At 36.7% G+C, this 12,216-nt stretch overlaps 1 protein-coding gene across 1 annotated transcript; it reads left to right on the top strand.

Annotated features, from left to right (window-relative positions):
* The first annotated feature begins 7,643 nt into the window (after window positions 1-7,643).
* On the top strand, window positions 7,644-12,040 carry LOC125601700. The gene is made up of 5 exons (XM_048773746.1): window positions 7,644-10,245; window positions 10,344-10,875; window positions 10,949-11,048; window positions 11,135-11,524; window positions 11,604-12,040. Exons 1-5 carry the CDS (start codon window positions 8,124-8,126, stop codon window positions 11,808-11,810), a joined length of 3,351 nt encoding a protein of 1,116 aa, XP_048629703.1. The 5' UTR covers window positions 7,644-8,123; the 3' UTR covers window positions 11,811-12,040.
* Window positions 12,041-12,216: the final 176 nt, after the last annotated feature.

Genomic DNA, 12,216 nt, shown 5'->3' with positions numbered 1-12,216 from the left:
ATTAATTTATACACATAAATGCTATATATACAACGTGTTTCACAAAATTTTAAGAGTATCTACACGAGAGCCAACGATCCTTCAAAGACCTGCATTGTATTTTTAGCAGTTCTTACACTATATCTCCTATACTTCCAATCTTTGAAGCAATAATGATACAGTTACTCCTCTCTTCTGCGTCTGGTACAAAGAGATTCGCTTTCTCTTCTGAACAGAATAACCCAATACTGAAACACCTTTTGCCAGGCAGAGACGTTCTTTATCCATAGCTTAGAAAGAAGAATCAAACAGTGTCACTGCATATGATCCTAGACCAGATTTGGTTGATGTTGGCCATTTTGTTTATCGTTTATGTTTTTGTATATCCATGCACGTAAGAGGAACGTGTTTCTCACCATAATATGTATATAATAATTTATTTATTTTTAGGTGAATAGGAACAAGGGATCCATTTATATTATTATGCTTAATAATGTAAGTTCATATAAAAACATGTTAAGTTGATAAAATTGACGGGTTTTGAATAGCAATTAAATTTGGTATTTACACATAAGAAGAATGTTTTGAAAATATTTATTGTGGTGAATGATTGTGAAGGTAAATTTATGATATTAATTGGTATATATTTCGAAGTTTTATGTTATGGAAATATTTATATTAATGAGCGATTGTCAAGGTCAATATATATGCCGTTTAATGTTATATTTTTCGAAGATATTATTGATATCGAATTAGGTATATTAAACCTATATAAGACTCACGTTTCCCATTCGTTTTATTCATTCTCTAAACCCCGAAACCTTAAAAACTATTTTGTAAGAATAATGGCTGCCAGAACTGTTGTGTCTGATTTGAAACATTCAAGTCAATGAGATAATTAGGGGGGTAAAGATCATTGTTTGTGGAAACAGTATTCTGCTGCTGGTGATCTAACGGTTGAGATGACTTTAATCGACTCTAACATGAGTGTCCCTTAATCTATCTCTTACTAAATTATATAAACTGAAATGCTTTCGTTTTCATATATTTAAGTTTTGACTATCTTTTTATTTTTTATGGTACAGGGTCTTTATCATCCTATGGGATGTGAACTATTGCTTAATCCCTTATGCACATGTGTTGTTTTTTAGATAATTTGTGTGATTTTTAACTAATCGTCTTAAATATATCTAAGCAGATTTATACCCTTACTATTTTCTTATGTAGATCTATGTGGGGCGTTGGGTGGAGTAGGACAACTGCAAGCTACTGAGATTGTTGAACCTGGCAACAATTACAGTACCATGCTTTATTCGATGGAGTTCTCATTAATAAATCTCGAGTTTGAATATTTTCTAATTACATCTTTTAACTTTCAATGCTTCCATAGAATATTTTAGTATTGATAAATAATTTTTTTTAAATAGTAGGTACATTCATATCAAGTGTGTTACGCATGGAAGTAAGTATAGCCCGTAAGTTAAATGAATACTTGCGTTCGACTACTGCAAATGTTGTGTTTGTTTGTTCTAAGTATATGACTAATTGAGTGGGGGAGAAGGTAAGCAATAATGATTTCTATTCTTTGGTATTCATAGATTTTGGTTAGTCTTTTTTATTTTTTTTATTTTGATTTATCTTAAATAGTGGTTTCAATTATGTAACAAGCTTAGAAGGTGGTTCCCAAATTTTATTTGATACTGATATCCCAAAATTTAGTACTTCAACTCAAAGTAAAAATATTATACCAAGTTTTTATTCCTTATTTTTATAAATAAAATTGAGACTTCTCTCAGGCGTCCACATCACTCTGGAGAGAGGAGTTTTCTCGCCACGTGTCGACACACCAGGCTACTTGCGAAATTATTTTTTCTCCAGCCAGATCTCTTAATTCACTTATTTGAACTGGGCTTTTTTAATTATTTCTGTTAACAATTAACGAAGAGTCCAAAGTGGACCTCTTATGTTTATTAATGTACTTGGCCCAAACACACCCTTCTCCTTCTCTGCCGGTCTTCATTTTATCAGATCCCTAGATTAGCAACGACGATCTCCTTACTCTTCTGTAACGTTTTCTTCCTCATTCAATCCTGATCATAACGTATTGCTATTAACTCTCTCCTTCAGACTCTCCCACTATGTTGATCTTAAATATCCTCTCCCGATTTCATGGCAAATCCCTAAATTGTTATACTATAAATACATATGAAGACTCTTCCAAATCACAGTGCTTCACCATCTTCTTTCTTTGTATATAAACAACAGAGTTTGGATTGTTTTCTCAAAGAAATTTGTAGGTAAGATTCTGAGTATGGAGCGCATTCGATATATGAATATATGATGTTTCGTTCTCTCTCTCTCTCTCTTTTCATTTCGATTATTGTTACTGCTTTGATATTCCTTTGTTTTGTTTGAAGCACTGTGATTGTCATAAAAGTAATGGAAAAGTCTATTTTTATTCATAACATACATGTTCCTTATATATGATTACAAATAAAAAGACTACAAATCATAATCTCTTGGTTATGAGCCATCCACAATCTGGTTCATAACATTCCCCCTTGGATGACATAATAATTTAGAGCTTGTAATGTGCTTTAATGTTGCCTCATTAAGACCTTAACAGAGAAATCCAATTGGGACAAAACCATGGCGAAGGAAAAAGAGTACAACACACATTACCCCCCTGATTTGGACATTACTGAAGGTCCCTTGGACCTCTCCAATTTTCTGCAATCCGTGGGTGATGAAGATCTTGGGCAGAATATGCTTCATCCTCGAACATGATAGTTGGTTCTTCTTTACCATCGGCCATGCCACAATCTGATCAAACATATTGAGTCATCGACCTCAAATACACACACACGAAATCTTGGATGATGTTGTTGTGATATGCGTGTACCACCATATGTAAAACCTAACCTATCTGAAAACAAATCAACAAAACCAAATAACCCCTCTTTGGGCTGGTTAGTATAAAAGAAACCAAAATCAAAGGCTTCTTCATCGTCCATCTTATGGACCAATCAGATCAGTGTCTAAAACAAGACTTCTGCATCGTCCATCTCAGGACTAAATGGACTTCTTTATCGTCCACCTTTGGACTGAATGGATCAGTGTCCAAAACAAGTGATCTCACGCCCATGTACTAGATAATGGGTGAGACTGGTCCATATTAAATCTCTTGAGTACCCTTTTCTGTATATACTATTTGATGCACAAGGATTTCATTGTTAATGTACTCAAGCTGTAATCCCAAACAAAACTTTGTTTTCCAAGATCTTTCATCTCAAACTCTTTCTTGAGATATTCAACTGTTTGGAAAATTGTATCCAGAGGTTCCTAGGATATTCAGATCATATACTTTGATGATTATCAATATTGTTCTCGAGAACTTGCTGTACTTTCAGCTCAATACCCTCTAGTACTTTCATTATCCAGTGGACCATATAAATATGCAGTCACTACATCAACTTGCTGCAAGTCTAATTTTCTCTCTTATATAGCCAGACTTATGAGAAATCTAAAAGTAGTTGCATCCACCACATGGGAGTATGTCTCCTCATAATCTATTACTGGTCTTTGTGAGAATCCTTGTGCAACATCAGCTTTATATCTCACGATTTCTATTCCTCACAAGACCCATTTATATCCACTGGTTTTAACATCATATGGCGTCTTAATCATATGGCCAAATACGTCTTTCTTCCTTAAACTATTTAACCCCACGTTTCCATTCAATCCAATCTGTTCTACGAGTGCGCACTCTTATATTGACGTGGGTTCATGATCCTCGCTTATATTCATAAATTCAAGTGCTACCTTGTATGCAAATAAATCATCTTATGTCGACATTCCTTATTGGTTCCATTATGTTCCAGACATGATATAATCGATTGAGATTCATTATTATCAGGACCTTTAATACTTTGCAGCTTGGCGTCCCAAGCTACATTGTTTGGTACCTGTACCTTAGAGCCGGCCGGCCTTATCTCCATGTCTGGGATGGTTTCCTTAGTAACCTCGGATTTGGATTTTGATTATCATTCTCTGCACCTTTCTTTTGTTTCCGAGGATTCTTATCTTTTGGAACCTATTTGGTCTACCACGTTTCATACGTTGTCTAGACTCTGTAGCAACTTGACTGTGTCTCTTCTTGGACATCAAATTCGTTGGTGCTTTACAAGCTGGTTTATATATGACTTAGTCATTCTTTTTCGGGTCAGCAAATGTGTCTGGCATTTGATTAGCTAGCTTTGTAAATGTATAATCTTTGGACGTCTATTTCACATTCTTTAGTCCGAGGATCTTGCCAAGACATTGATGGTTGATTCCATTCTATTTCTTTTACCATTCTTTTACCAGCTTTATTATTTTTTCTCCTCCTGGTCTTAAAATAATCCGTGTACCTGGCCTCAAATATAATCACCCATAGTTGGCTCAAAGTACTTTATTATTGTGGGAGAATCATATCCAACATATATCCCCATCCTCCTTTTGAGGTCCCATCTTAGTTCTCTGTGGTGGAGCAATTAGTACATAGACAGCACATCCAAATGTCTTATGATGGGGTATGTCTGGCTCTTGACCCGTTAATAATTGTGATAGGGGATATCTATGCTCACTAAATGGCCTGATGCGTATTAACTTAGGTGCATGTAAATTTCGTGTGGCCCAAGCTGTGAATGGGAGTTTTGACCTCATAAGTTATGGTCTATCAATCAGCTATTTGCGTTTTAAAAGATTTCGGCCAAGCCGTTCTTGGTATGGACATGTATCACAGAATTGTCCACACTTACCCCCATGGACATACCATAATCATTTAAACGCTTGGGACATGTATTCACCAGTATTATCTAGACATATAGTCTTTATTTATGAAAAAGGGGCTCGTAGCCGTTTTACTGGTGATGGCCTAATGAGTTTCCCTTGTGTACATGCTACACACGTGAGATTCTTTGGGATAACTCTTCTTATCTTTTAATGTGTGCCTTTTGAATATCAATTTTCGCATCATGTTTGGACCAGGATGGCCAATCCGGTCGTGCCATAAAGTGTATATTTTCGCAGGCTTTTAGCCTCTATCATACTGATCTATGCATAGTCTAGGTCAGTAGAGAATGCATGTATAGTCTTTAGGACTTATTATGGCCTTGGGCGATTTTATACATATATCTGAAGGAACTCTTTGTTTCCTTCGCCCATTGTTTCAATATGGAAACCATTCATTCTTATATCTTTAAAACTCAATAGGCTGCTCTTGCTCTTAGAGCTGGGTGAATATAAGGCATCACTGATTTCTAGATGCATACCCTTAGGCAATAATATATTAGCCTAGCCATAGTCTTCTTTCAGACTGGCGATACCTGCTTTAGTACTTATATTGGCGTTTTTCAGTGTACTCATATAGAAAAATCATTCATTCATTTAATCTAAGCAGACAATGTAATAGAAATAAATTCAAGGAGATAAAAATCAGAGAAAGCATACAAGCAAAGCAATCACACAAGTTTGATGTCGAAATCAGATTATCAACTTGATTCTTTTAGGCAATCATAAGTCTCATATTCCATAAGATCATCTTGATCATGTTCGAAATTATTTTCACCATCTTTATAGACCAAGTGGGTTTCAGGATTCTTCCCTTTCAGACTCTCTTTGATAGAGGTCACAAAAATGTTTGGGAGTCCTTCATATCTTAGCCCAATGGTTTCCCATTCCACATCTATGGCACACTGATTTGGTCGAGCTTTGTGGTTTAAAGGATATACCACGGCCACTGCCTTGACCATGGCTCAAATTGGGTTGATACCCACGGCCTCTGCCATAGTGATTCCCACGGCCAAATGTGTTATAGTGGCCATGGCCACGTCCTTTCCACCCTCCACGGCCATGACCGTGTGGTCTATCATTCTGGACGTGGTTACCTTTTTTTTTTCTTCTGCGGCCTTATTGGTATCAGGTAATGGGGTTAATCCAGGAGGTCTCAATTCACTGTTTCTCATCAGTAATCCATTATTTTGCCCAGCTAGCAATAGACTCATCCACGGACTTATAGTCCTGGATTCTGGGATTCCTCCAATCAAATAGGGCCTTTGGTAATAACACCGTTCTTTGGTGATCATATCTCGATTTTTAACTCTGTCCAAAGGTCTAGAGGATTCTCTATAGTCAGATACTGATCTTTGAGACTCTTAATAAGATGATGGCTAATAATTAATATTGCCATGTATCAATCTTTCTCATTGGCATTATTGCCTTCTATGATACATTCACCAAGTCTTTTTGACTTTAGGATAATCTTTGTATCCAATGCCCACCGTAAATAATTATCTCCAGAGAGATTTAGGGCAGCAAAATCCAGGTTGATTTTCGACATCTCAAATCATATATCACTCAATATTTAGTTATAATTTTCAAGCGGCCTTACTCTTAAAAACAATCAATTCGGATTTCAATCTTGTGAGGACAATGAGACTATCATTTTTAAAGGCATGTAATCAATCAGTCAATTTCTAGCAAGTTTCAGCAATACTATTTCTTTGTGCTCATAATATTATGGTTTATCAAGACTAGCAAAAACGGATTCAATTAATCATGTAATTAGGGTTTAACAATCAATGGATTTTAGCAAGACTAGTAAAAAGATTTATTAATCACTCAATCAGTTTCAAGGCTGATTTTAGCAACACTAGAATATAGATTTCAAGAATGAATTTCAATGAATCAGTTTCAAGGCTGATTGGTATTTAGCATAAACCATATGTAAATAATTTATCTAGTATCTGAATTTATCAAACCTCAAAAACATATAATCAGATCAATCAATTTAATCGAACTTAGCATACAATCTTAAACCTCAAGACATTAGATTTTATCATGAATCTATCAACCTAGCATACGGATTCTCAATTCTCATAGACATCCAAATCAGATCAATATAACCTATCATACAGATTATTTAGGGTTTCTATTTAAAACAGAACAGATTACAAAACTATCAATCCTAGCAGATGATATTAAACCTCAAGAATCATGCAATCAGATCATTCGGATTTTAAACAAGTAAACCTCAATCAATCTATCAACCTATCGGATTATATAAGCAAAGCAAGCTAGCAACCTATCGGATTCAATCAATGTTTTAACAGGCTGGTCGGTTTAAACAATTTTAAATCAGATGAACAATTAACCAAGCAGGATGAGAAAATAAATCTATCAATTTAACGGTCAAACAATTCTAGCAACATAGCATCAGATTCAATCAGATTTAAAACCTCAATGATCAAAACAGAAAACAGTTTTGATTTCAAAATATTCGATTAGGGTTTTAATATGTGATTTGATAATTATAGTATAATTAATTCTGATACTTATATTATTTAGGGTTTATAGATATAGGGTTAGGGTTTATCGGATTTTAACTTGTAAAAATCGATTTGGGGTTTTAATCATGTAGGAACATGATTTAGGGTTTGGGGTATCGAACTTTTAGAGCTTCAATTTACTCAATTAGGATTTTTGATCTATTACCCTCTGATTTTGATTCATAAAGATTAGGGTTTAGGGTTCACTACAAGAAAACACGGACAATACTGACGGAAAAACCGACCGAAAAAAATCTGTCAGGATTTTCCAACGGAATTCCGACGGAAACTTGTCGGAAATATATTTCGGTAAATTCGTCGGAACTGCGTCGGAAAATCCTGACAGAATACATTCGTCGGTATTTCGTCATACGATCCCGACAGAAAACCGACAAAAAACTGACAAATATATGACCGTTGCAAAAAATTGACACATACCGACGAAATACCGACGGCATACCGACCATGAAAGAATTCGGTCATAATTCCGTCGGTTTTTCCGACGGAATACCGACGGATTGAACAGCCGTTATACTTCCCGACTGAAAACCGACGAATTTGCAGCCGTTGCACTTCCCGACGAAATACCGACGGATTATGTAGCCGTTAGTATCCGTTTAAATTACCGACGGAACGCCGACGGGTTTAGGACGTTAATTTAGCCGTTATGATTCCCGACGGAATACCGACGAATATTTTCCGTCGGAAAGATTTCCAATTCATTATAAATACGACCTCTCCTTCATTCATTGAAATCACAACAAAACAATATAAATTATGGGTACTCCTTATAATTTCCGTTCTTGGTTAGATCAACCTCATATGGATCCAAATACAAATTTACTTACGGAGGAATACGCACGTGGTATTCAAGAATTCATGGGGGTGGTTCAAAGTCAACCGGAAGCAAGAACAAGTAAGTATTTATTATGTCCATGTTCTACTTGTAAGAATAATATCCGTGTCAAAAAAATGGAAGTATGGAGTCATTTATATTTGAAAGGATTTACACGTGGTTATAAGATTTGGTATCTTCATGGAGAAAGATTTGAGTATGGTAGTAGTAGCGAACCTCAAACTGCCGATAGGTTAGATGAACCTACCACGGATGTAGATTTTGGGATAGGGACTGTTCAGATGGTATATGATGCATATGGAGAAAATTTACCGTCGGGTGAAGAGGAAGGAGATAGACAAGAACAACCCAATGTAGAAAATTTCCCATGTGAAGAGGAAGGCGAACGAGAACAACCCAATCTAGAAGCCAGAAGATTTTTTGAAATGTTAGATGCAGCTAAGCAGCCATTGTATCAAGGATGTAAAGATGGGCATTCACCTTTATCATCCGCAAGTCGATTGATGGCGCTAAAGACTGACTATAATTTGGCTGAAGAATGTGTGGATGCGATTGCAGATTTTGTTAAAGATGTTCTTCCTGAAGATAATCTTGCACCTGGCTCATATTATGAGGTACAAAAATTGGTCGCTGGTCTTGGCTTACCATATCAGGTGATAGATGTATGCATCGATAACTGCATGATTTACTGGAGAGCAGATGAGAACAGGGAGAGATGTAAATTCTGTCGGAAACCTCGTTATCAGGATACGACTGGAAGAGTTCCGGTGCCATACAAACGAATGTGGTATTTGCCGTTGACTGAAAGATTAAAGAGGTTATATCAGTCTGAACGAACAGCAGAACCAATGAGATGGCATGCTGAGCACTTAACAAATGGTGAGATAACACATCCTTCCGATGCAGAGGCGTGGAAGCATTTTCAATCAACATATCCAGAATTTGCATCTGAGGTAAGAAATGTGTATCTTGCATTATGCACAGATGGTTTCAGTCCATTTGGAAAGCATGGAAGACAATATTCATTGTGGCCGGTAATCTTGACACCTTACAACTTACCACCACATTTGTGTATGCGACGGGAGTTTTTGTTCCTCTCAATTCTCGTTCCCGGGCCAGATCATCCTAAGAGATCACTGGATGTGTTTCTTCAGCCATTGATATATGAGCTGCAATTATTATGGGAGCACGGTGTTCATACATACGATGTTTCGCGGAAAGAGAATTTTCAGATGCGAGCAGTACTTATGTGGACAATAAGTGATTTTCCAGCATATGGTATGTTATCTGGATGGACCACGCATGGGAGGCTATCATGTCCTTATTGCCAAGACAACACAGATGCTTTCCAACTAAAAAATGGTCGGAAATCGTGTTGGTTTGACTGTCACAGGAGATTTCTACCACACGATCATCCATATCGTAAGAGTAAGACATTGTTTACAAAGAACAAGAGGGTGTTTGACAGTCCACCTGAAGAAGTAAGTGGCAAAAAGTTGAAGGAACAATTAAGAGATTTTGGTGCAGATAGAACGGCAGACGTGGGTGGAAACGGACATGAACCGATTTATGGTGTAGGGGAAAATCATAATTGGCATAAGAAGAGTATCTTCTGGGATTTGCCCTATTGGGAGACTCATTTGTTGCGGCACTGTTTAGATGTCATGCATATTGAGAAGAACTTTTTCGACAATTTGATGAACACCATCCTTGATGTCCAAGGCAAGACGAAGGATAACTTGAAGTCAAGACTGGATTTGGTTGATATTTGTGCTCGTCCCGAACTTCATGTTGATGAGCACGGTAAAGGTCCTATTCCCATATATCGACTGGATGCAACTGCAAAAGAAGAGTTTTTTGATTGGATAACACACAGTGTTAAATTTCCAGACGGTTATGCATCAAGTTTGCGTAATTGTGTTGACAAAAGTGAAGGGAAGTTTACTGGCTTGAAGAGCCATGATTGTCATGTAATGATGCAGCGCCTCCTTCCTTTTGCGTTTTCCGCACTATTGCCACGAAATGTCCACGAAGCAATCGCAGGTACTTTAAAATTTAACATAGTTAAATTAATTGTCATATTATTTTTTAATGCTTATATATATATATGCTTATGGAATTTGTTTTCTTCGTGTATGTAGGGATAAGTGCTTTCTTCCGTGATTTATGCTCGAGATCACTCACATCAGATGGTATCCGCAATTTGGAAGTTAAAATACCGGTGATCCTATGCAACCTCGAGAAGATATTTCCTCCATCATTTTTTGATGTTATGGAGCATCTTGCTATTCATCTTGCGAGAGAAGCGGCACTCGGTGGTCCCGTGCAGTACAGGTGGATGTATTTGTACGAACGGTTTATGTTTCATCTGAAGAAGAAGGTCAAGAATTTAAGCAAGGTGGAGGGATCAATAGTGGCTCAGTGCATCAATGAGGAAACCTCAAACTTTGCTGAATACTACTTTCCATCAGAAGTTCGAACAAAAAGTCGAAGACCTGCACGGCATGATGATAGAGGTGAAAGGGCAACTTATTATGTTTATGTGCCAAACATGTTTACACAAATTGGACGACATAGTGGAAAGTCAACGGACCGGATACTTACCGTAGCTGAGCATGCTCATTTGCACACATATTTGCTTACAAACTGCGAAGACATTCTTGAATATGAGAGGTACATAGATTTAAAAATATGAATTATTTGCAATATTTTTGAAACATATCTAACATTTTTGTGTTTTTTACAGTATTTACTTGGCAGAGATGCGCTTAAAGTACCCGGATGCGACAGAAGAACAACTCGAACAACTCAAGCAAAACAACTTTGCAACATGGCTTTCTGATTATGTAAGTGTCTAATCAGTAATTAGTGGTAACTAACCGTTTTACTTATTATCTTTTAATGAACGAAAACATTTTTTTTGTTTTTATAGGTAAGCCATTGTTTAGCTATTGGGCACCCACCTAAAGATTGGTTACGTGAGATAGTTTGTGGTCCAAAGTTTGTTGCAAAGTCATATCCGAGATATTGCACACGAGGATATGCATTCAGAGTTCTTAAGGAAAATACTGTAAGGAGAACAATTGATTGTGGGGTTTCTTCGTCATCCGGAGACGATGTCTACTACGGTAACGTACGCGAGATTTTGGAAATTCAGTACCCGGGAATGATTGGCATGAGATGTATTGTCTTCAACTGTGAGTGGTACGACAACGTTGTTGGTCGCGGAGTAAGCACTGACGCATTCGGTGTTACATCTGTACATTCGCGACGACGACTGGATTTTTACGATCCATTCATTCTTGCTTCACAAGCTGACCAGGTATGTATGTTGAAATATATTTTCCATCGGAAGTAATCATATATAATTACTTCGACTTATATAATTTATAATTTTTCAGGTTTGCTATATTCGTTATCCGCGGATTAGGCAAAGGAACGATCCTTGGATCGTTGTCATGTCAATAAATCCCAGAAGCCGAGTACAAGGAGTATTTGATCCACTACAACAACAATTAACCGAAGAGGACGGCGAGATTGGAGAGTTTGACGAAGACAATTCAGATTCATCATGTTCATCATCAGATAATTCCTCAGATGGAGAGTAGATACTCTTTTATGAATGTATATGCAAATTACTTTTAAACATTGTAGATTTCTTCTAAAAACAAATTATGGGTTTGAAACGTTGTATACTTTTAAATTACAAAAAATAAATTAGATTTGTTGATTCTAAAATCGAACGGTTTTGATTGATTGATTATATACGGTTTTGATTGAATGGTTATATATATGTCATGTTCAAAGTTAAAAAAAAATCAAACTGAAACTCTAAATTGATAATGTCCGTCGGTTTTCCGTCGGAATTTACCGACGCATTTCCGACGAAACCCTAGAATTTGAGGGTTTCGTCGGAAATGCATCGGTAAATACCGACGGAATACCGATGAACCCCTCAAATTCTAGGGGTTCGTCGGTATTCCGTCGGTATTTACCGACGCATTTCCGACGAAC

The sequence above is a fragment of the Brassica napus genome, unplaced genomic scaffold (genome assembly GCF_020379485.1).
Source record: "Brassica napus cultivar Da-Ae unplaced genomic scaffold, Da-Ae ScsIHWf_2632;HRSCAF=3384, whole genome shotgun sequence".
Classification (NCBI taxonomy): Eukaryota; Viridiplantae; Streptophyta; class Magnoliopsida; order Brassicales; family Brassicaceae; genus Brassica; species Brassica napus.
This window is presented reverse-complemented; position numbering and strand designations above follow the sequence as displayed.

Coding starts and splice junctions, on each gene's coding strand:
- LOC125601700 (XM_048773746.1), top strand. CDS start 8,124: ATGGGTACTCCTTATAATTTCCGTTCTTGGTTAGATCAACCTCATATG. Junction 10,876..10,948: donor GACATTCTTGAATATGAGAG/GTACATAGATTT, acceptor TGTTTTTTACAG/TATTTACTTGGCAGAGATGC. Junction 11,049..11,134: donor CAACATGGCTTTCTGATTAT/GTAAGTGTCTAA, acceptor TTGTTTTTATAG/GTAAGCCATTGTTTAGCTAT.